We start from the raw sequence: 26,097 nt of genomic DNA, 5'->3' as shown, positions 1-26,097 counted from the left end.
TTGCCAAAGTTTTAAAAAAAATTGCGTTGTTTAGGAGTGCAAAGGCAAATTGAGTTATTGCTCACGCGCACTTCACAGAGGAGGCGTTCCCTAACGGAAATATGCAGACGCATGCTAGAAAACACCAATAGGATCTCGCTAGCTCGTGCTTGGCTCTGCCCACCTCCTTGCTTGTTCTGCCCACTATGACTAATTTGTTCCCATTGGAAATGACAGGCTGTGGTCTATCTTGGTTTAGTTATAAAAAATATTTGGTTGTGCTGTGATTGTAGTTTTAGTAGATTCATTGATGTTCTCTCTCCCACTCCCCCCCCCCTCCCCTCTCTCAGACCCTGGTGCGTCTGCTGTCTGGCAGGAAGCCTCTCCTGTACAGCTATCAGACCTCTCTTCCTTGCCTGCCCGTCCCGCCCATCAAAGACACACTGGAGAGGGTGAGTGTGCACAGATCCAGGATCCGCTTCCCCCAAACGCATATCCAACCTAAGAGTGCCCAGTTCACCCTAGTGGCGGAGATATAGTGGCTTCAGAAAGTATTCACACCCCTTGAATTTGTAAAAATGTTGCTGTGTTAGAGCCTGCATTGAAAATGTATTAAATTTAGATTTCGTGTCACTGATCTACACACAATACCCCATAGTGTCAAACAGGATTTTTTTAAATGAAAAGCTGAAATGTCAATAAGTATTAAACCAATCAAATGTATTTATAAAGCCCATTTTACATCATCCAATGTCACAAAGTGCTATTTTAATTTATTTTACCTTTATTTAACTAGGCAAGTCAGTTAAGAGCAAATTCTTATTTTCAATGACAGCCAAGGAACAGTGGGTTAACTTCCTTGTTCAGGGGCAGAACAATAGATTTCATACCTTGTCAGCTCGGGGATTCGATCTTGCAACCTTTCGGTTACTAGTCCAACGCTCTAACCACTAAGCTACGCTGCCGCTATACAGAAACCCAGCCTAAAACCCCAAACAGCAAGCAATTCAGATGTAGAAGCACGGTGGCTAGAAAAAACTCCCTAAAATGGCAGGAACCTAGGAAGAAACCTAGAGTGGAACCAGGCTATGAGGGTGGCCAGTCCTCTTCTGGCTGTCCGGGTTGAGATTATAACAGTACACGGCCAAGATACTCAAACATTCATAGATGACCAGCAGGGTCAAATAATAATAATAATCACTGTGGTAGTAGAGGGTGAAACAGGTCAGCACCTCAGGTGTAAATGTCAGTTGGCTTTTCATAGCCGATCATTCAGAGTTAGAGACAGCAGGTGCGGTAGAGAGAGTCGAAAACAGCAGGTCCGTGACAAGGTAGCACGTCCGGGCAACAGGTCAGGGTTCCATAGCCGCAGGCAGAACAGTTGAAACTGGAGCAGCAGCACGACCAGGTGGACTGGGGACAGCAAGGAGTCATCAGGCTAGGTAGTCCTGAGGCATTGTCCCAGGGCTCAGGTCCTCCGGGAGGGAGAGAGAGAATTAGAGGGAGCGTACTTAAATTCACACAAGACACCGGATAAGACAGGAGAAATACTTCAGATATAACAGACTGACCCTAGCCCCCCGACACATAAACTATTGCAGCATAAATACTGGAGGCTGAGACAGGAGGGGTCGGGAGACACTGTGGCCCCGTCTGACGATACCCCCGGACAGGGCCAACCAGGCAGGATATAACTCCACCCACTTTGCCATAGCACAGCCCCCACACCACTAGAGGGATATCTTCAAGGCTGAGTATAGCCCACGAACATCAATTACACTTATCAATTATCAATTACACTTTGGATGGTGTATCAATATACCCAGTCACTACAAAGATACAGGCGTCCTTCCTAACTCCGTTTCCTGGAGCGGAAGGAAACTGCTTGGGGAATTCACCATGCGGCCAGCGTTAACTTTAAAACAGTTACTCCGTTTAATGGCTGTGACAGGAGATAACTGAGGATGGATCAACAACGTTGCAGTTACTTCAAAATACTTACCTAAGTGACAATGTAAAAAGAAGGAAGCCTGTACAGAATAAAAAATATTCAAAATCATCCATCCTGTTCGCAATAAGGCACTAAAGTAATACTGCAAAAAATGTGTCAAAGAAATGTACTTTTTATCGAATACAAAGCATTATGTTTGGGGCAAATCCAACACAACACATGCACTGCCATTTCTCGCGCAATTCGTTTTACAGACACAAAAAGATGTCGCCGTGTCGAACGAACACATTGTGTCAGCGTTTTATACCATTTTTGTTAAACTTCCTGTTTCTATCACACCTGTCGGGATTTTGTTTTATACGGTATGACTTTACCCACATATCAACTGTGGATGGATATGTGGTTACTGGGAGGCTTACCAAGACGACGTTGAACGTTCCTGAATGGCGTACTTACAGTTTTGACTTAAATCTGCTTGAAAATGGCTGTCTAGCGATGATCAACAACCAACCTGACAGTTTGAAGAATTGAAATGGCTGGTTGTCACCTGAAAACTGACAACGATTGAACATCCATTTTATCTTGGTCATTTTAAATAGAATGGACTGAATCAGAGTGGAATGGGTGCAACATTCATACCTGGGGTGTATTCACTAGAAATCAAACAGAGGCAAACAATGAAACCGGGAGGGACCTAGCTGAAAATTCCAATAGAAACTCTTGTTTTTGTTGCAAAAAGAATTTAAGCTCGGAGTAAACGGTTTCCGTTGCAGAATGTTTTGCTAAGGTGCTACACGTTTTTCTATGGTGTACAACTAATGAAGACGCCACAGTACGCTGTTTTGAACCGAGGTGTGTGGTGGGTCTCTCTCACTTAGTACCTGGAGTCAGTGCGTCCGTTGCTGAGTGGCCCGGAGTTCCAGCGGATGACTGTGTTGGCGGCTCAGTTTGAGAACAGTCTGGGGAACAGGTTGCAGCGCTATCTCAAGCTCAAAGCTCTGTGGGCTACCAACTATGTGAGTAGACTCACTGCTGCACATACTGTTTGTTACACACAAACACATACACAGTTCGCTCGCTCACTTAGGCTCATAGCTGTTGTAGTGTAATGATTTCACTTCTAATCTCTGTCTGTGTCTGTCTGTCTGTCTGTCTGTCTGTCTGTCTGTCTGTCTGTCTGTCTGTCTGTCTGTCTGTCTGTCTGTCTGTCTGTCTGTCTGTCTGTCAGGTTAGTGACTGGTGGGAGGAGTACATCTACCTGAGAGGACGAGGCCCCATCATGGTCAACAGCAACTACTATGGCATGGTATTGCTCTTCCCACGATACACTATAGATATACACTGGGTATACAAAACATTAAGAACACCTGCTCTTTCCGTGACATAGACTGACCAGGTGAATCCAGGTGAAAGCTATGATCCCTTATTGATGTCACTTGTTAAATCCACTTCAATATGTGTAGATGAAGGGGAGGAGACAGGTTAAATAAGGATTTTTTTGGGGCATCCCGAGTGGCACAGCAGTCTAAGGCACTGCACGGCGGTGCTTGAGGCGTCACTACAGACCCAGTGACCGGGAGATCCATGAGGCGGCGCACAATTGGCCCAGCGTCGTCCGGGTTAGGGGAGGGTTTGGCTGGCCGGGATGTCCTTGTCCCATCGCGCTCTAGCGACACCTTGTGGCGGGCCGGGCGCCTGCAAGCTGACCTCGGTGGTCAGTTGTATGGTGTTTCCACCGACACGTTGGTGCGGCTGGCTTCTGAGCGAGCAGTGTGTCAAGAAGCAGTGTGGCTTGGCAGGATCGTGTTTCGGAGGACGCATGGCTCTCGACCTTCACCTCTCTCGAGTCAGTACGGGAGTTGCAGCGATGGGACTAGACTGTAGCTACCAATTGTATATCACAAAATTGGGAAGAAAAAAGGGGTGTATATATATATATTTTTTTTTAAGCTTTGAGACAGGTGAGATGTATATGTGTGCCATTCAAAGGGTGAATGGGCAAGACAAAAAATGGAAAGTGCCTTTGAACGAGGTATGGTAGGTAGTAGGTGCCAACACTGCTGGGTTTTTCACACAAAGCAGTGTCCCGTGTGTATCAAGTATTGTCCACCACCCAAAGGACATCCATCCAACTTGACACAACTGTGGGAAGCATTGGAGTCAACATGGGCCAGCATCCCTTTTGGAAGTTGAGGCTGTTCTGAAGGCAAAAGGGGGGGGGGTTGAGAGTGCGCAACTCAATATTAAGGTGTTCCTAATGTTTGGGATACTCTGTGTACACTTTAAATGCACTGTTATACTGTCTATGTGATACTCTTCCTCTCTCTCTCCTGCAACATATACCCCCCTCCTTCCCTCCTTCATGCCTTCAGTTCTCAGACCTTCAGTTCTCCAACCGTCCAAAACCCTAGAGCGCCCTCTCCCTCATCTTGCCCCTCTCTATTTGCTTATTGTGACATTCCAGAGACAGGGCTGGGGCAGGAATTCCTCGACTTCCAGAAATGCTGGAAATATTGCTCCCAGAAACCTGCTGTAGTGCCACATGTCCTTACCTTTGTCTGTCTGTCTCTTTCTGTGTCTGTCTCCCTCCCGCTGACTCTCCCTCCCGCTGACTCTCCCTCCCGCTGACTCTCCCTCCCGCTGACTCTCCCTCCCGCTGACTCTCCCTCCCGCTGACTCTTGTCTGTCCCGGTCTGTCTCTGTCTCAAACTCCCTTTTCTATTTTATTTGTGTCTCTCTCACACCTTCATCTCTGACCCCTCCCCTCTTCTCCACTAGGACTTTCTGTATGTGACTCCCACGCCCATCCAGGCAGCGAGGGCCGGCAACACCATCACTGCTCTGCTGCTCTACCGGCGCAAGGTTAATAGTGAGCAGCTAACGCCCGTGAGTCCTGCTACCAGTACTAGTACACATATACAGCGGGTATAGAAAGTCACCACCCCCTTTCAAAAGGTTCACCTTTTGTTGCCTTACAGCCTGAAATGAAAACGCATAAAATGTGACTTTTTATGGCTTTATTTAACCCACAATATCCAAGTGGGGAAAAAATAGATACAAAATCTGAAAATTAATTAAAAGTAAAACAGTAAAATACTCTATTTGGATAAGTGAACCCCCCCCCCCTTAGAATTGCAAACTTTCTGAGGTTCAACCAACCAACTTCCAGATCACATATCAAGCTAATTGGCCTACATCTGTAATTGTAGTGACTTTGATTAGTTCAGAATAAAACCAGTTGTTCATAGAGGAATCCACTGCTTAGTAGTGCAACTGGGCGGAAAAGGTACTTTCAAAAGATCTACGAGATAAAGTTGTGGAAAGTCAGGGGATGGATATAAAAAGATTTCAAAGGCTTTGTCTATCCCTCGGAGCTCAGTTCACACCATTATTAAGAAGTGGAAGGCGTATGGCACAACCCAGACCCTGCATAGATCAGGCCGTCCCTCCAAACTGGATGACCGAGCAAGGAGGAGACTGATCGGAGAGGCTACCAAGAAGCCAATGGCGACTTTTTAGGAGCTTCAGGCCTTTATGGCAAAGACTGTGCATGTGACCTATGTGTGCATGTGACCAAAATATCACAAGCGCTCCACAAATCTGGCCTCTATGGGAGGGTGGCAAGAAAAAAAACACCCCTCTAAAAAAAGCCACATCAAGTCTCATTTGAGCTTTGCCAAAAAGAGCATTGTAGATTCCGAGGCCAAGTGGCAAAAGGTGCTTTGGTCAGATGAGACCAAAATTGAACTTTTTGGCCTGAACGCAAAACGATATGTCTGGTGAAAACCCAATACATATTTCCACCCAAAGAACACCACGCCTACGGTAAAGAACACCACGCCTACGGTAAAGAACACCACGCCTACGGTAAAGCACGGCAGTGGCAGCATCCTGTTGTGGGGGTGTTTCTCTTCAGCGGGGACAGGAGCACCAGTCAGGATAGAAGGGAAAATGGCCAGTGCAGGAGAACCTGCGGCCCTCTGCCAGGAAGTTGAAAATGGGAAGATGGTTCAAGTTTCAACATGATAATGACACAAAGCACATCACCAAAGCAACCGTACAGTGGCTGAAAGACAAGAAGGTAAATGTCCTTGAGTGGCCTAGTCAGAGCCCTGACTTAAATCCCATTGAATCTGTGGAATGACTTGCAGTCAATGTGCGGTCACCATGCAATTTGACTGAGCTTGAACAATTCTGCAAGGAAGAATGTGCAAATATTGCACAGTCCAGGTGTGCAAAGTTAGTAGAGACGTATTCAACGAGACTCGGGGCTGTAATTCAAGCAAAAGGTGGTTCCACCAAGTATTCACTCAGAGGAGCGTGTTCACTTATCCAAATAGGATATTTTACTGTTTTACTTTTAATACATTTTCAGAGTAAAAAAAAAAGTATAATTCACAGCCGGAAAAAGTCTGATTTTATGTGTTTTCATTTCAGGCTGTAAGGCAACAAAAGGTGAACATTTTGAAAGAGGGTGGTGACTTTCTATACCCGCTGTACACTGTACTACACCACCACCAGTGAAGAGCTATACCCTTTTCTAACTACTAAGCCGAGCTGTACTGAGCTGACCTGGTTATGCACGTTATTATTCAGTGAAAATGTATCAAGTTAACGATCCAAGGAACCGATTGGAATAGTAGTGAGGGTCCCCAAACTGTCTGTATTGGACTGCTGTTGCTGCAGACATAGTTTATATGAATAGAACTGAAGTCATTATGTGGCTGGTCAAACCTGATTCTGTCTAACTGTCGTTTTACAGCACTGTGTCAGTTTGTAGATGCGAGTGGGTGTTGTCAGAGAGGAGAGAGACCCAACTCGGCGCAAAATCTGTCTCCCTCCAGCAGGTGGCGTGTTTTTTCATTGTTTCACCCACCAAGCAAGGGATTTCTGTATGGGGATCAATGAGAGAGTGTCAAATTTGGTCAACGAACAAATGTATGGCGTATTTGCTACGTGAGGTTTATTAAATCTAATAGAAGTTTCGTGACGCTTAAGTACTGATATAAGTAGGACACGTGACATCCCGGCAACTTTGAGAAAAAACCCACTTTATATCGGACTTGTCTCGATGGCTATGCATATTCATGGTATTAGGCTAGTAGCATAACATCTCTCTCCATTGAATACATGCGGTTGACGTCAACAACCCTCATTGAATATTCAAAAAAGGATTAGCAATAATGAGATGTATCCACCAATCAAAAGAAAGGACAGGTGGGAGCTAGAAAGCCCAGTGTGCAGCTTTGTGGAAAACGACTCCCGTTGTTAGGATGGAGAGACGTGCATCTTGTTAGTATATCCATAATCTTTGGTGTTGTTGACATCGGTGACAGGAATGCTGCAGTATCTTACCAAACTGGAGCACTGAGTTACGAGTCAGATAATAATAACAACAAATATATACACTAATAATAGATGATGATTATTATTATTATAATAAATCTCGATAGGTAATCCTTTAAAATGTCAAATAAATGAATGAATAATAGCCAGCCAACTTTGTTAAACACCCTTTTCTTTTAGTTCCTCATTGTCCTCCTTTTCTCAATTCCTACTTTATGGATACTGGAGTTCAGCATGGGCTGTTTTGGTATATCGAAGCAGCTGTGTGAAAGTGTCATTTGAAGGACCTTTAATCGAGTTCTATAATTTTTCCGCTGATGTGGTCTTTTTCTTTTAAGGAACTATGCATCTGACTGTCGTCAAGAGTATTCCACTTCCTCTCTCTTTCTCTCTCATTCTTAAATTCATATTGTCATGGATGAAATGAATGGCATTTGAGGTTAAGCAATGCGAAGATACTGTAACTACAGAACAGTTTTTTTTTCTCTTTTCTCCCTCTCACTCACTCTCTCAGAGTCGTGTTCCAGGTACAGTCATCCCTCTGTGTGCAGCTCAGTGTGAGAGGATGTTCAACACTACTCGCACTCCAGGAGAGGGGACTGGTAATACACACACACACACACACACACACACACACACACACACACAAAAGAAAGTCAGTTTTGGAATCTTTATTTGTTAGCGTTGACCATAAAGGAAATTAGGCAGGCAACAGTATGACCAACTTGCCCTCCAAATACACCTCTGCTGTTTTCAATCAGGATCACAGAGATCACTGCCTCTTTGCCTGCATCCGCTATGGGTCTGCGGTCAAACGACCACCCCTCATCACTGTCAAACGCTCCCTAAAACACTTCTGCGAGCAGGCCTTTCTAATCGACCTGGCTCGGGTATCCTGGAAGGATTTAACCTCATCCCGTCAGTCGAGGTTGCCTGGTCATTCTTTAAAAGTAATTTCCTCACCATCTTAAATAAGCATGCCCCTTTCAAAAAATGTAGAACTAAGAACAGATATACCCCTTGGTTCACCCCAGACTTGACTGCCTTTGACCAGCACAAAAACATCTTGTGGCAGACTGCAATAGCATCGAATACTCCCCGCGATATGCAACTGTTCAGGGAAGTCAGGAACCAATACACGCAGTCAGTCAGGAAAGCAAAGGCTAGCTTTTTCAAACAGAAATTTGCATCCTGCAGCTCTAACTCCCAAAAGATTTGGGACACTGTAAAGTCCATGGAGAACAAGAGCACCTCCTCCCAGCTGCCCACTGCACTGAGGCTAGGAAACACTGTCACCACCAATAAATCCACGATAATCGAAAATTTCAATAAGCATTTTTCTACGGCTGGCCATGCTTTCCTCCTGGCTACCCCTACCCCGGCCAACAGCTCTGCACGCCCCGCAGCTACTTGCCCGAGCCTCCCCAGCTTCTCCTTCACCCAAATCCAGATAGCAGATGTTCCGAAAGAGCTGCAAAACCTGGACCCGTACAAATCAGCTGGGCTAGACAATCTGGACCCTCTCTTTATAAAATTATCCGCCGCCATTGTTGGAAACCCTATTACCAGCCTGTTCAACCTCTCTTTCGTATTGTCTGAGATCCCTAAAGATTGGAAAGCTGCTGCGGTAATCCCCCTTTTCAAAGAGGGTGACACTCTAGACCCAAACTGTTATAGACCAATATCCATCCTGCCCTGCCTTTCTAAAGTCTTCGAAATTCAAGTTAACAAACAGATCACTGACCATTTTGAATCCCACCGTACCTTCTCCGCTGTGCAATCCGGTTTCCGAGCTGGTCACGGTGGTGCACCTCAGCCACGCTCAAGGTACTAAACGATATCATAACCGCCATCGATAAAAGACAGTACTGTGCAGCCGTCTTCATCGACCTGGTCAAGGCTTTCGACTCTGTCAATCACCGTATTCTTATTGGCAGGCTCAATAGCCTTGGTTTCTCAAATGACTGCCTCGCCTGGTTCACCAACTACTTCACAGACAGAGTTCAGTGTGTCAAATTGGAGGGTCTGTTGTCTGGACCTCTGGCAGTCTATGGGGTACCACAGGCTTCAATTCTCGGGCGGACTCTTTTCTCTGTATATATCAATGATGTTGCTCTTGCTGCTGGTGATTCTCTGATCCACCTCTACGCAGACGACACCATTCTGTATACTTCTGGCCCTTCTTTGGACACTGTGTTAACTAACCTCTAGACGAGCTTCAATGCCATACAGCTCTCCTTCCGTGGCTTCCAACTGCTCTTAAATGCTAGTACAACTAATTGCATGCTCTTCAACCGATCACTGCCCACAACTGCCCGCCCGACTAGCATCACTACTCTGGACGGTTCTGACCTAGAATATGTGGACAACTACAAATACCTAGGTGTCTGGCTAGACTGTAAACTCTCCTTCTAGACTCATATCAAACATCTCCAATCCAAAATCGAATCTAGAATCGGCTTTCTATTTTGCAACAAAGCCTCCTTCATTCACGCCGCCAAACTTACCCTAGTAAAACTGACTATCCTACCGACTTACCCTAGTAAAACTGACTATCCTACCGATCCTCGACTTCGGCGACGTCATCTACAAAATAGCTTCCAATACTCTACTCAGCAAACTGGATGCAGTCTATCACAATGCCATCCGTTTTGTCACCAAAGCCCCTTATACCACCCACCACTGCGACCTGTATGCTCTAGTCGGCTGGCCCTCGCTACATATTCGTCGCCGGACCACTGGCTCCAGGTCATCTAGATGTCTATGCTAGGTAAAGCTCCGCCTTATCTCAGCTCACTGGTCACAATAACAACACCCACCCGTAGCACGTGCTCCGGCAGGTATATCTCACTGGTCATCCCCAAAGCCAACACCTGCTTTGGCTGCCTTTCCTTCCAGTTCTCTGCTGCCAGTGACTGGAACGAATTGCAAAAATCGCTGAAGCTGGAGACATATTTCCCTCACTAACTTTAAACATCAGCTATCTGAGCAGCTAACCGATCGCTGCAGCTGTACATAGTCCATCTGTAAATAGCCCACCCAATCTACCTACCTCATCCCCATATTGTTTTGATTTACTTTTCTGCTCTTTTGCACACCAGTATTTCTACATGCACATCATCATCTGCTCGTCTATCACTCCAGTGTTAATCTGCTAAATTGCAATTACTCCGCTACTAGGGCCTATTTATTGCCTTACCTCCTCACGCCATTTGCACACACTGCATATAGACTTTCTTTTTTTCTATTGTGTTATTGACTGTACTCTTGTTTATTCCATGTGTAACTCTGTGTTGTTTGTGTCGCACTGCTTTGCTTTATCTTGGCCAGCTCGCAGTTGTAAATGAGAACTTGTTCTCAACTAGCCTACCTGGTTAAATAAAGGTCAAATCAAATCAAATAAAAATGCGTAGTGTTCTGCATCTCTCTCTCTCGACATGTGTCTCCTCTCCAGATGTGCTGCAGCACTGGCAGGACAGTGAATTTGTGGCTGTCTACCACCGGGGGCGCTACTTCAGGCTGTGGGTGTACAAGGCGGGGCGTCTCCTCTCGCCTAGAGAGATAGAGTACCAGATCCAGAGGATCCTAGATGACCCTTCACCCCCCGGACCTGGAGAGGACAGGCTGGGAGCACTGACTGCTGGAGACAGGTGTCTATAGTGGTGGGGGGAAGAGGGGTGTGTGTGTGTGTGTGTGTGTGTGTGTGTGTGTGTGTGTGTGTGTGTGTGTGTGTGTGTGTGTGTGTGTGTGTGTGTGTGTGTGTGTGTGTGTGTGTGTGTGTGTGTGTGTGTGTGTGTGTGTACGTGAGCATCTGTTCTCTGCGTTTTCCACCACCCGGATATCCCCCTAAATATGACAGTGTAGTGTTTTGCATGATCTGATGTATGGCTACTAGATGGCCCTACGGAGCTTCATGTTCATTATGCCTGAGACGGCTGTAGATGTGCAGACTTTGGCTTGAGACATCAGACAAGGATAGCAATGCAGGATAACAGACATGGGTTCAAATATGATTTGAAATCTTTCAAATACTTTGACCGTTCACTCTAGCCAGCATGGAGTGTCAAGTGGGCAGGGTTTTTGTTTTCCGGTCTATTGTATTGGTCCATTGAGCCAAGCACGCTCAATCAAGCGCAACTCAAGTATTTGAAATGGTTTCTGATAGTATTTGAACCCAGGTCTGCAGGATACCACAGACAAGTAGAACTTCCGTCGGTCACCTCAATGGCCACAAGAGTCTTAAGTGGTCTGATCACAAAATGGCGGAAAGGAAGAGTGCAGAGCGGAGTCAGCCGAGAGATGGAGAAGTCACGAAGAAGACGAGAAGGGTCTAAAAAAATGTTTTCAAGGAAGAGCAAGCAAACGAGAAGGGGGATGGAAAAGCGAAACGGAGAGTGTGTTGGTTGAGAATGCATGGAGGGAAGGGAACTAAACTGAGGGAGAGGGGAAGGAGTGAGGCTAAAGGTGAGATGAAGTGAAAGAGGAGAGGAGGAACAGCGCTTAGAGGAATATAATACATAGAAGATTATAGAGTAGATGCTGGGGGACGAAAGAAAAAAGGGGAAAAAAGACGAGTTCATATATAAGGAGAATGCATAAAACGATATGTACCATTTGCTGTCTGGGTGTGTGTTATGATAAGGTAAAGCACTATCAGTTAAAACCTGCTAAACCGGGCCACTACTGCTCTCATTACACAAACACAAGCATTGTCCTAGGATTAAGGTCAATTATACTGAATGTAGTTACTGGTCTGTGCAGTTATGGTCTATGTATACCAACAGAGCTTTTCTGGGTTTTGATTGTGGTAAGTTGGAATAATAATCATGAGAAGGATTCCGTCCCTCGCGCGCTCTCTCGCGCGCACTTAAAACACGACACCCATGCAGACGCGTAAAACAACTCACGCTCACGTCACAATTGTTGGTACACCGTGGTGCTCCCGTCTGTTTCTGTACAACTTTACACACGGAGTTAAAAACTCGCATGCTTTCCTGGGAGTGTGGGTGTGGTAAGGTAGCGGCACACCCTTCCTCCCGCCATTGAATCTTTTAGTCATCTTCAGCTCGTCATGACTGCTAATCGTGTTCCGCCTTTTGAGCAAGGAACAGTTACAACCGCACGGTTGAATTAGTCTGATCATGGGGTGTTTTGTCCAGGCATGTCCCGTGGGGATCACTTTCACACCACTGTCAACTATTTTATTGTGTTCATTACCACCATGCACACTGTTCTGCAGGGAGTGGGTTGCAGAAGGGAAACAGGTTCCCCTATGTCCAGTAACAAAGGAGGATTCTCGTCAGTTTTGGTTGCTGTTGATATTGATGTCTTTCTGTAAGTAAGCAGTACAGTAGACTCAGTGTTGATGATGTACATCGTGTTGAGTCTACCTTTTTGAAGTGAAGTTTGGCGTGATTTGGATACGTTTTGTCCCAGGGTGCCGTGGTGTGCCGTAAGAAAGCAGTACTTCAGCTCAGGGGTGAACAAGCGCTCGCTGGACTGCATCGAGAGGGCCGCCTTCTTTGTCACCCTGGACGACGAGGAGCAAGGAATGATGGGAGAAGACCCAGTTGGAAACCTGGACCGCTACGCCAAGTCCCTCCTCCACGGGAAATGTTATGACAGGTGTGTGACTGTGTGGTGCAGACGTATTAAGATGAGCTTCTATTTAGTAGAAATGTAGAACCGTGGCGGAGCTTCCACCTTATTGCTAACACCTTACAGATCTGTCAACATTGACAGGATGGAGCCAACTGGAAGGGCTATGGAGTGAATTAGGACCAGTTTTATAGTGTCCAACTCTGCCTTTCCCCAGTTGCCACGCAACGAAAGAACATTCAATCCATCACACTCTTCTAAAAGTGGGTCTGGTACTAGGCATGTACCAAATGGCACCCCTTTCCTTATATACTGTAGTGCACTACCTTTAGACCAAGGCGTGGGCCCATAGGGCTCTGATCCAAAGTAGTGCACCGTATAGGGAATAGGGTGCCACCTCTATCATAGTTTACCGGTTATCTAGATTGAGTCGAATTGTGCGTAATGAAGAGAGCAGGATGTCTTTGTTAACAGATGGTCTTCATCTGGTCCATTTGATCCCCTCTTCCTTTCACACGTGCTGTACTGTAGGGCTACACACACACGAACACACACACACACACACACACACACACACACACACACACACACACACACACACACACACACACACACACACACACACACACACACACACACAAACATGGTATGTGACAACCTGCTTGAATTAGCAGCAAATGTTTTACAAGTCCAAGAGCACCAGTTGCTTTAGTGAAGTAATTGACGGATATCTCCCACCCATGGACATGGTTCTGGTTGTTCAGAATCGTCGACACTAGGCCGAAGTTCCTCTTGTACACACTCTTCTCTCCCTCCTCCAAAATCAAGTGCTTCACATCTGTGTCTAAGTTTCAGTGGATTCCTGTCTGTGTGGCACTCTCATACAATACAGTATTGAACTCTCAATGAGATTGATGAATGATGAGTAAATATTAGTCTGATGTTTTGGCTGGAACAGGACAGTGGTGGGTGGTCAAGGGATGTGTATATTCTGCTTTGATAGTGTGTGGTCAACTCTCAAAACTGAAAGCACTGAGCTAATTGATCTATCTATATATATATCTCTCTCTCTCTGTGTGTCTCTCTCTCTCCTGCCCCCCCCCATCTCCTCTCTCCTGCCCCCCCACATCTCCTCTCTCCTGCCCCCCCCCATCTCCTCTCTCCTGCCCCCCCACATCTCCTCTCTCCTGCCCCCCCCCATCTCCTCTCTCCTGCCCCCCCCATCTCCTCTCTCCTGCCCCCCCTCATCTCCTCTCTCCTGCCCCCCATCTCCTCTCTCCTGCCCCCCCTCATCTCCTCTCTCCTGCCCCCCCTATCTCCTCTCTCCTGCCCCCCCCATCTCCTCTCTCCTGCCCCCCCCATCTCCTCTCTCCTGCCCCCCCATCTCCTCTCTCCTGCCCCCCCCATCTCCTCTCTCCTGCCCCCCCCCCATCTCCTCTCTCTCTCTCGGTCTCAGGTGGTTCGATAAGTCCTTCTCTGTGGTGGTGTACAAGAATGGGAAGAATGGGCTGAATGCAGAGCACTCTTGGGCCGACGCCCCGACAGTGGCACACCTGTGGGAGGTGTGTGTGTGTTTATCTGTCAAACAGGCATAATCAAATAGCATTTTATTAGGACCTTTTTCTTCTCTTTTTAGCTACCTAACATAGAAATGTGCCGTTTTCACATTGTGTAGACACTAGTATGGTGCTGGAGCTATTGAGGTTAAAAAGATTGGCGGGGGGATTCCCTTTGACAGCCCAAATGGCCTGTCATCAATGGAGATCAAGCACTTGGTTTTATTTAGAACAATCCGATCTTGCAGATTTTTGTGTGTGTGAGGTAGACTACATATGGCCAGTATGTGGCTAAAAGGAACCTGTGGTTAAATAGAGCATAGCCCAGATCAGGATCTTGCAGTTATTATCCAAACTGGATATTCTCAGGATATGCTCAGATAGATCAGATAGAGGATCAGATAGAGGATAAACATGTTTGTTATTAGTTTTTGGCAGGTCAAGTTTCTGTGTTTTTATACTCTTTGTGAATGGTGAAGCCGCTGAACTTTGAGTGTTTGAATGTTTGTGTGTCTGCATGTCTATGTGTGTGTATTTAACAGCTGCTCTCTGTCTGTCCTCAGTTCACCCTGGCCACAGATGCCTTCCAACTGGGTTACACAGAGGACGGCCACTGTAAGGGAGAGGTGGAGCGCTCCTTACCGCCCCCTCAGAGACTCACGTGGGACATCCCTGTGGAGGTGAGAGTGCTGGGTGTGTGCATCGTTCCCTAACACACCCTCAGACCAGGGTTTCCGTTAGGGACATTGTGGTGCCGGACAACATGACGGGGAAGATTCAAATTTACCGGCCATTTGAGAAATTTACCGGACACATGTACATTGGGTGCGAAACCCATTAGGGCATCAACCCACGGTGATCAGAATAACAGAAATCACATTTACATTATGGTAATTCATCATAACAGAACATGTAACTCGTTAATGAAACAGCCAATAAAACGTAATTTTCAAACATTTGGCAATATGCAATTTGCGGGAAACAACATTCTAAAGAGCCCACCTGGGGAAACAACATTCTAAACAGCCCACCTGGGGAAACAACATTCTAAAGAGCCCACCTGGGGAAACAACATTCTAAACAGCCCACCTGGGGAAACAACATTCTAAAGAGCCCACCTGGGGAAACAACATTCTAAAGAGCCCACCTGGGGAAACAACATTCTAAACAGCCCACCTGGGGAAACAACATTCTAAAGAGCCCACCTGGGGAAACAACATTCTAAAGAGCCCACCTGGGGAAACAACATTCTAAAGAGCCCACCTGGGGAAACAACATTCTAAAGAGCCCACCTGGGGAAACAACATTCTAAAGAGCCCACCTGGGGAAACAACATTCTAAACAGCCCACCTTCTCCAAGTCATTAAGGTTTCGAGGCTGACGTTCGGCAACTCGAACCTTCAGCTCCCTCCACAGATTTTCTATGGGATTAAGGTCTGGAGACTGGCTAGACCACTCCAGGACCTTAATGTGCTTCTTCTTGAGCCACTCCTTTGTTGCCTTGGCCGTGTGTTTTGGGTCATTGTCATGCTGGAATACCCATCCACGACCCATTTTCAATGCCCTGGCTGAGGGAAGGAGGATCTCACCCATGATTTGACGGTACATGGCCCCGTCCATCGTCCCTTTGATGCGGTGAAGTTGTCCTGTCCCCTTAGCAGAAAAACCCCCCTAAAGCATAATGTTTCCACCTCCATGTTTGACGGTGGGGATGGTGTTCTTGGGGTCATAGGCAGCATTCCTCCTCCTCTAAACACAGCGAGTTGAGTTGATGCCAAAGAGCTCCATTTTGGTCTCATCTGACCACACCACTTTCACTCAGTTGTCCTCTGAATCATTCAGATGTTCATTGGCAAACTTCAGACGGGCATGTATATGTGCTTTCTTGAGCAGGGGGACCTTGCAGGATTTCAGTCCTTCACGGCGCAGTGTGTTATCAATTGTTTTCTTGGTGACTATGGTCCCAGCTGCCTTGAGATCATTGACAAGATCCTCCTGTGTAGTTCTGGGCTGATTCCTCACCGTTCTCATGATCATTGCAACTCCACGAGGTGAGATCTTGACTGGAGCCCCAGGCCGAGGGAGATTGACAGTTCTTTTGTGTTTCTTCCATTTGCGAATAATCACATCAACTGTTGTCACCTTCTCACCAAGCTGCTTGGCGATGGTCTTGTAGCCCATTCCAGCCTTGTGTAGGTCTACAATCTTGTCCCTGACATCCTTGGAGAGCTCTTTGGTCTTGGCCATGGTGGAGAGTTTGGAATCTGATTGATTGATTGCTTCTGTGGACAGGTGTCTTTTATACAGTTAACAAGCTGAGATTAGGAGCACTCCCTTTATGAGTGTGCTCCTAATCTCAGTTCGTTAACTGTATAAAAGACACCTGGGAGCCAGAAATCTTTCTGATTGAGAGGGGGTCAAATACTTATTTCCCTCATTAAAATGCAAATCAATTTATAACATTTTTGACATGCGGTTTTCTGGATTTTTTTGTTGTTATTCTGTCTCTCACTGTTCAAATAAACCTACCATTAAAATTATAGACTGATAATTTCTTTGTCAGCAGGCATATGTACAAAATCAACAGGGGATCAAATACTTTTTTCCCCTCACTGTATGCTAATTTGAAGCAAGGTAAACGATGCCTCATAATATGAAATAAAAATTCAGGTTTATTAAGTATGTTTTCAAAATGCCTACTGCCTCCAGCTCACATTGTAAAGTGGTGGGTGAAGCACTTGAATGGTGAATGGGAGGCGTGATTCAATTACCAGTAGCTCTTTTTAATCGTGCAGGAGAAATCCCGCTCAAAATAGGCTCTATGCTGACTAACGAAAATACGCAGGCCAATTTTAATTCCACAAAATAAGGCAAATGAATCTATAGACCACTACCTTTTACCTGTCAAAAGTATTTCCATTGACTGCTTTTTCGATTAATGAATAAAAAGCATAATTTTGCAATGGGATTTTTTTTCTCCAGGTGATTTGCCGGCTAATGGAAACCTTGCCTCAGACATCATTTGGGAGGGGAGTGTGTCCGTGTTTAGTGTCACTTGAAACACCCTGTAAAACATTGTCCCTCTCTCCTCTTTCTTTAAGGCTCGGATCAGTTCCTCTCTCTCTTTCATTCCACGACCTAATGTCCATTGACAGTCCTGAGCCACAATGAATACATGTTGAGGAACAAATTCAGTGGCTTAAGTTTTTAATATTTTAGTCAAAGTATGGTGCACAATGTTAGCATGACCTCCGTGAGCCACGGTTGGGTGAAAGTAGGTCTGTTGCGGTGACTGTATTACCGCCACACCGGCAATCATGAGTCATGACCGCAGTGAAATTCTATGTGGCCGTTGAGTCACGGTAATCTCCTTTTATGCACTCTGGACATGCGTTGGTAGTACCCAACTCGCTAATGATTATCAGGTTGCTAATGGCCTGGCACTCAGGGTTCTTTTCCCTTTAACCACTCTGACATCAATTCAAATGCAATCCAAAATCGCATCGAACACATCATGAAAACAGTAAGTGCTTTTAAAAGTCACCTCACTGTGATTGATCAATTTGAAGAAAGACGTTCATAAACAGGTTTGAAACTGAGTGGAAAACATGGTCGTTGTGGATGTTGTTTCAAAGCCTAACACAACAAAATGGGCAGTGCTTTCTGAGGTGATGATTGCATGACAATAACCGGCTGACAAAATGTCATGACCACCACAGCTCTAGATGAAAGGTCTTCTCTTTTTGTCTTTCATCAGTTTCTTTTCTTTCATCTGAGAGAAGTGGCATCTCTCTCGCGCTTTCTCTCTCTCTGTTTGTTTGTTGCGGTTGGAGTTTTCCGTTTCCTTCTCTGTTTCTACCGAGCCACAACAGTCAGACAATCGGGGGAAATTCCCTCCACTCTATCTCTACCACCTACAGTGCATTCGGAAAGTATTCAGACCCCTTGACTTTTTTCACATTTTGTTACGTTACAGCCTTCTTATAAAATGTATTAAATTGTTATTTTCCACATTAATCTGCACACAATACCCCATAATAACAAAGCAAAAGCAAGTTGAGAAATGTTTGTAAATGTATTAAATATAAATAACTGAAATATCACATTTACATAAGTATTCAGACCCTTTACTAAGTACTTTCTTGAAGCACCTTTGGCAGCGATTACAGCCTTGAGTCTTCTTGGGTATGACACTACAAGCTTGGCACACCTATATTTGGGGAGTTTCTCCCATTCCTCTCTGCAGATCCTCTCAAGCCTTGTCAGGTTGGATGGGGAGCATTGCTGCACAGCTATTTTCAGGTCTCTCCAGAGATGTTAGATCGGGTTCAAGTCCGGGCTCTAGCTGGTCCACTCAAGGACATTCAGAGGCTTGTCCCGAAGCCACTCCTGCGTTGTCTTGGCTGTGTGCTTAGGGTCGTTGTCCTGTTGAAAGGTGAACCTTCGCCCAGTCTGAGGTCCTGAGTGCTCTGGAGCAGATTTTCATCAAGGATCTCTCTGTATTTTGCTCCGTTCATCTTTGTCTTGATCCTGACTAGTCTCCCAGTCCCTGCCGCTGAAAAACTTTCCCACAGCATGATGTTGCTACCACCATGCTTCACCGTAGGGATGGTGCCAGGTTTCCTCCAGACGTGACTCGTGGAATTCAGGCCAAAGAATTCAATCTTGGTTTTATCAGACCAGAGAATCTTGTTTCTCATGGTCTGAGAGTCTTTAGGTGCCTTTTGGCAAACTCCAAGCTGACTGTCATGTGCTTTTTACTGAGTAGTGGCTTCTGTCTGGCCACTCTACCATAAAGGCCTGATTGGTTGAGTGCTGCAGAGATGGTTGTCCTTCTGAGGTTCCCCCATCTCTACAGATGAACTCTGGAGCTCTGTCAGAGTGACAATTGGGTTCTTGGACACTTCCCTGACCAAGGGCCTTCTCCCCCGATTGCTCAGTTTGGCCGGACGGCCAACTCTAGGAAGAATCTTGGTGTTTCCAAACTTCTTCCATTTAGGGATGATGGAGGCAACTGTGTTCTTAGGGATCTTCATGGCTTCAGACATTTGTTTTGTACCCTTCCCCAGATCTGTGACTCGACACAATGCTGTCTCGGAGCTCTATGGACAATTCCTTCGACTTCACGGCTTGGTTTTTGCTCTGACATGCACTGTCAGCTGTGGGACCTTATATAGACAGGTGTGTTCTTTTCCAAATTATGTCCAATCAATTGAATTTACCACAGGTGAATTCAATTGAATTGGAAACAGGATGCACCTGAACTCAATTTTGAGTCTCATAGCAAAGGGTCTGAATACATAAGTAAATTATATATATATTTTTTTTTATTATTTACGTATGTATTCAGACCCTTTGCTATGATACTCTGTTTTTGCTTTCTCATTATGGGGTATTGTGTGTAGATTTCTATAAAAAGCCTTAGAATAAGGCTGTAACGTAACAAAATGTGGAAAAAGTCAAGGGGTCTGAATACTTTTCGAAGGCACTGTATATCTCCACCTTCTATCCCTACTTCTACCTCAGCAGTGCAGTGCTCTCCTCCCCTGGCCTCTACTGTGCTAACTGTCTCTCTGTGGGAACGCTGGGGAGTTCCACTCCTGGAAATTACCTCATTGTGCTGCTATGACTGACTGGCAGGCTGGTTGACTGACTGGTTGACAGTTACAGAGCTCCGCATTTTGCATACACTACTGGTCAAAAGTTTTAGAACACCTACTCATTCAAGGGTTTTCCTTTATTTGTACTTGTTTTTACATTGTAGAATAATAGTGAAGACATCAAAACTATGAAATAACATTTGCCTTTGCCTTAATGACAGCTTTGAACACTCTTGGCATTCTCTCAACCAGCTTCATGAGGTGGAATGCATTGGAATGCATTTCAATTAACAGGTGTGCCTTCTTAAAGTTCATTTGTGGAATTTCTTTCCTTCTTAATGCATTTGAGTCAATCAGTTGTGTTGTGACAAGGTAGTGGTGGTGTTCAGAAGATAGCCCTATTTGGTAAAAGACCATGTCCATATTATGGCAAGAACAGCTCAAATAAGCAAAGTGAGATGACAGTCCATCATTTCCTTAAGACATGAAGGTCAGTCAATACAGAACATTTCAGGAACTTTGAAAGTTTCTTCAAGTGCAGTCGCAAAAAACATCAAGCGCTGTGATGAATCTGGCTCTCATGAGGATCGTCACAGGAATGGAAGACCAAGAGTTACCTCTGCTGCAGAGGATAAGTTCAATAGAGTTACCAGACTCAGAAATTGCAGCCCAAATAAATGCTTCACAGAGTTCCAGTAACAGACACATCTCAACATCAACTGTTCAGAGACTGCGTGAATCAGGCCTTCATGGTCGAATTGCTGCAAAAAAACACTACTAAAGGACACCAATAAGAAGAAGAGACTTGCTTGGGCCAAGAAACATGAGCAATGGACATTAGACTGGTGGAAATGTGTACTTTGGTCTGGAGTCCAAATCTGAGATTTTTGGTTCCAACCACCATGTCTTTGTGAGATGCGGTGTGGGTGAACGGATTGTCTCCGCATCTGTATTTCCCACCATAAAGCATGGAGGAGGAGGAGGTGTTACGGTGTGGGGATGCTTTACTGGTGACACTGTCTGGGATTTAGTTAGAATTCAAGGCACACTTAACCAGCATGGCTACCACAGCATTCTGCAGCGATACGCCATCACATCTGGTTTGCATTTAGTGGGACTATAATTTGTTTTTCAACAGGACAATGACCCAACACACATCCAGGCTGTGTAAGAGCTATTTTACCAAGAAGGAGAGTGATGGAGTGCTGCATCAGATGACCTGGCCTCCACAATCCCCCAAGCTCAAGCAAATTTAGATGGTTTGGGATGAGTTGGACCGCAGAGTGAAGGAAAAACAGCAAACAAGTGCTCAGCATATGTGGGAACTCCTTCAAGACTTTTGGAAAAGCATTCCAGGTGAAGCTGGTTGAGAAAATGCTAAGTGTGTGCAAAGCTGTCATCATGGCAAAGGGTGGCTATTTTGAAGAATCTCTTTAACACTTTTTTTGGTTACTACATGATTCCATATGTGTTATTTCATAGTTTTGATATCTTCACTATTATTCTATAATGTAGAAAATAGTACAAATAAAGAAAAATAATTGAATGAGTAGGTGTGCCCAAACTTTTGATCGATAGTGTGCATAATATACACACACAGCCTGGTCGCCTAATGACAGGGGACTTTTGGGGGACTTTGCCCCTGTTAATTATTACATGCGCTAACTTACTTGCAGCATTCCTATGCTTATTAAAATAGTGAAGCCTTCACATTGATAACAGAACACACATACACAGGTGCCTCCGTACCTCACAAAGGCTCAAAGGTCTACTATTCGAGTCGCATTGCTTCCCCCCACTGAGACGAGACATTTTCTCTTTCCGCTCACGCACTCGCTCACTCACCTGGACCTTATGTCACTACCAACTCTTTCTTCATCTATTCTCTCTCGCTCTCTGTCTCTCTCTCTCTGTCTCTGTCTCTCTGTCTGTGTTCTTTCATTTCCCCTTCATGTTGCCTCAACTTTCAAACTGTCTGAGGGCTTGCCTGTCTCAAATTCCCCTTATTAGCACCACTCATTCTCTTATTCCTTCCTCTTACCACTTCCTCCTCTCCCTGTAGTATGCTTTCCTCTTCATCTCCCCGTTTCCTCCTCTCTCTCTTGTTGTTGGAAGCGGCCTTTGTATCTGAACTGAAAATAGAAATCACACGTGGTAAACTGGTCTTCTCTGCCCTGGCTGGTTGGATCAAACTCTTAAGTATTTGTGTGTCATGCCACTCCACAGCAAACTACTCTCAATAGTAATGTCTACGATGCTACAGACTGAAGCATTGGCTTTACTGAATGTTGTTCTTCATGCTCAAGTCTACTCCACTTTGTTTGAGTTCCATTGCTCTTCAAGAGTGGCTGACAGTTTTCAACCCAAGGAAAGAACAGAGGGGTATCCTACGAATCAGGTTTGAGGAGTTAGTGAGGTAACTTTATTCAACTCCCAGTTCAACTCTAAGATAACCAGTCATACGAATGCGGCTCACCTTTTTTAGCCAGGTAAATTTCAATGACAACGAATTCTTCAGAACTAACCTGCACCGGGGTCGGCCAAATAAGACAGCATTAACTATGAGTAATCAAATAAAGACGCCACTTCAAAAAGCCTACAAGGTAAGCTATGTCCTCTAACAGCAGTGATAAGTTACCGCCAATGACAGTCTCTCTGGACCACTAACTAACCCGGGCCGTCATTAAAATATGAAAACTATCATAATGTAAATATTACTGCATGCAAGGCGGAAGGACGTGTGGTTCTTCTCAAACTCGCAGGGGGGTTTCCATTATCACACACGCACACTGCTCATATAACAGGTTTAGGCCAGGGTATCGTGGGTGGTTTTTCCATCCTTTAAACAAATTCATTTTTAGAAAGTTAACAAGTGAGTGTTTGTCTAGAAAACCCAAATCTGGTTCTCTGCGTGACTCAACCCCTGGGAACCAAACTTCCATGGGAAGATATGTGCCAGTTGACCTGACGCATCTAGTTAGTTATTAGCCCAACCCACATTTTCAGCCAACTACCTTTTCCACTTCATAAATGAACTAGGCTATTTTTCATCAAAAAGTTTCAATTCGCTAGTCAGAAATGTCAGTTGAGCCCTCTCCCACTAGAATGAAATATGTGCATCTTGTCGCGATCTATTTATACAGATGCCGTATCTTGGAGGGGGGGGGGGGGGGGGGGATTTGAGGGCGCATACTTAATACTGGAGAATTACACCAGATAGGACAGACTGACCCTTGCCCCCCGGCACATAGACTATTGCAGCATAGATACTGCCGACTGAGATGGGGGGGTCGGGGGGGACACTCTGGCCCCGTCCGACGATACCACCAGACAGGGCCAACCAGGCAGGATTTAACCCCATCCATTTTGACAAAGCACAGCCCCCATCACCACTAGAGGGATAGCAACAGACCAACTTACTACTCTGAGACAAGGAGGAGTATAGCCCACGAAGATGTCCCTCACCGCACGAGCCCGAGGTGGCGCAAACCGGACACGAAGATCATATCAGTGACTAAACCCACTCAAGTAGAGTATAGCAAGAGAAAAAAAAAACCTGCCATGACTTGATGCACCTCTCATAGGGACGGCATGGGAGAGCACTAGTAAACCAGTGACTCAGCCCCTATAATAGGGTCAGAGGCAGAGAATCCCAGTGGAAAGATGGGAGCTGGCCAGGTCAGAGACAGCAAGGGCGGTACGTCATTCCAGTGCCTTGCTGTTCACTTTTGCACCCCTGGGCCAGACTACACTCAATCATAGGACCTACTGAAGAGATTAGTCTTCAATAAAGACTTAAAGGTCGAGACAGAGTCTGCGTCTCTCACATGGATAGGCAGACCATTCCATAAAAAATGGAGCTCTATAGGAGAAAGCCCTGCCTCCAGCTGTTTGCTTAGAAATTCTAGGGACAATAAGGAGGCCTGCGTCTTGTGACCGTAGCGTACGTGTAGGTATGTACGGCAGGAACAAATCAGAGAGATGGGTAGGAGCAAGTCCATGTAATGCTTTGTAGGTTAGCAGTATAATCTTGAAATCAGCCCTAGCCTTAACAGGAAGCCAGTGCAGAGATGCTAGCACTGGAGTAATATGATAAATTTTTTGGGTTCTTGTCAAGATTCTAGCAGCTGTATTTAGCACTAACTGAAGTTTATTTAGTGCTTTATCCAGGTAGCCGCAGAGTAGAGCATTGCAGTAGTGATAATGGAATTTTATATCCTAATGCTATAAATTAACAATCAATAAGCCTTGACTAATCCCCAGGGTTTGTAAGACACTGGGTTCATAATTAGGCAAGGACTCAGCTTTCTGCAAAAGGTCTGTTCAGTTTATTCAGAGAACGTTCAGAGGTCCAAATGACAAAGATGTTCATTTTATCCTCTCTCCGCTTACGCACACACATCCATACCCAAAAGTAGATTAACTATGCACACACATACGCACAGACAGTAGGTGAACAGTATCTCTTCCTTGACCTCCTACCACTGTTCCAGCACTGCCTGTTCCTTTCCCCATAGATTAGGAGAACCTTGAAGGCTCCTCCCGGTATCTCTAAATACACACACACATTTCTCTCCCTCTCCAGCCTCTACTAGACCTTTATGAGACTAACGTTCAGTACATTAATTATTAATTATCCATGCTACATAACTACTAATTAATGATGGATTATTGATTCATTTACCCTTATTAGATAATTCTCTTATCAAGTAGTCTAATCTAGAAGTGACAAAAGCATGGATTAGTTTTTCTGCATTCACTCATCTTTCTTGATCTCTCACTCTCTATCTCTGGCCTCTTTGGCCTTATTATTGAAGAGCTAAGATAGAGGCAGAAGATTAGGACCAGTACGGAGAAAAAAGTATGAAATGTATGCACTCACGACTGTAAATCACTCTGGATAATATGTCATGTAAATGTAAAATCAGCAAAAAAAGAAACGTCCCTTTTTCAGGACCCTGTCTTTCAAAGATACAGTATATCACAAAAGTGAGTACACCCCTCACGTTTTTGTAAATATTTGAGTATATTTTTTCATGTGACAACACTGAAGAAATGACACTTTGCTACAATGTAAAGTAGTGAGTGTACAGCTTGTATAACAGTGTACATTTGCTGTCCCCTCAGAATAACTCAACACACAGCCATTAATGTCTAAACCGCTGGCAACAAAAGTGAGTACACCCCTAAGTGAAAATGTCAAAATTGGGCCGAAAGTGTCAATATTTTGTGTGGCCACCATCATTTTCCAGCACTGCCTTAACCCTCTTGGGCATGGAGTTCACCAGAGCTTCACAGGTTGCCACTGGAGTCCTCTTCCACTCCTCCATGACGACATCACGGAGCTGGTGGATGTTAGACCTTGCAAAAATATGAGGGGTGTACTCACTTTTGTGATATACTGTCATTCGTAAAAATCCAAATTACTTCACAGATCTTCATTGTAAAGGGTTTAAACGCTGTTTCCCATGCTTATTCAATGAACCATAAACAATTAATGAACATGCACCTGTGGAACGGTAAGACACTAACAGCTTACAGACGGTAGGCAATTAAGGTCACTGTTATAAAAACTTAGGACACTAAAGAGGCCTTTCTACTGATTCTGAAAAACACAAAAATAAAGATGCCCAGGGTCCCTGCTCATCTGCGTGAACGTGCCTTAGGCATGCTGCAAGGAGGCATGTCCGTACTGTGAGATGTCTAAGACAGCGCTACAGGGAGACAGGACGGACAGCTGATCATCCTCGCAGTGGCAGACCACGTGTAACAACACCTGCACAGGATCGGTACATCCGAACATCACACCTGCGGGACAGGTACAGGATGGCGGCAACAACTGCCCGAGTTACATTACCTCCATCAGGAACACACATTACCTCCATCAGTGCTCAGACTGTCCCCAATAGGCGTGACGCTGGTAAGTCCCCAATAGGCTGGACTGAGGGCTTGTAAGCCTGTTGTAAGGCAGGTCCTTACCAGCGTCACTGGCAACAACGTCGCCTATGGGCACAAACCCACCGCCGCTGGACCAGACAGGACTGGCAAAAGGTGCTCTTCACTGACG

General features: G+C 45.3%; 1 protein-coding gene across 4 annotated transcripts in view; it reads left to right on the top strand.

The window, feature by feature from the left end:
- Positions 1-26,097, top strand: part of cpt1a2b (carnitine palmitoyltransferase 1A2b) — a 53,648-nt gene that overhangs the window by 11,047 nt on the left and 16,504 nt on the right. For all 4 annotated transcript variants that reach the window (XM_014192738.2, XM_014192737.2, XM_045714934.1 and 1 more), the window contains 9 exons: positions 330-431; positions 2,809-2,946; positions 3,159-3,236; positions 4,709-4,816; positions 7,791-7,878; positions 10,731-10,926; positions 12,713-12,901; positions 14,331-14,436; positions 14,994-15,110. In XM_014192738.2, the coding sequence (XP_014048213.1) occupies positions 330-431; positions 2,809-2,946; positions 3,159-3,236; positions 4,709-4,816; positions 7,791-7,878; positions 10,731-10,926; positions 12,713-12,901; positions 14,331-14,436; positions 14,994-15,110 (1,122 nt within the window). The remainder of the gene's footprint in view (positions 1-329; positions 432-2,808; positions 2,947-3,158; positions 3,237-4,708; positions 4,817-7,790; positions 7,879-10,730; positions 10,927-12,712; positions 12,902-14,330; positions 14,437-14,993; positions 15,111-26,097) is intronic.

The sequence above is a fragment of the Salmo salar genome, chromosome ssa03 (genome assembly GCF_905237065.1).
Source record: "Salmo salar chromosome ssa03, Ssal_v3.1, whole genome shotgun sequence".
Lineage (NCBI taxonomy): Eukaryota > Metazoa > Chordata > Actinopteri > Salmoniformes > Salmonidae > Salmo > Salmo salar.
This window is presented reverse-complemented; position numbering and strand designations above follow the sequence as displayed.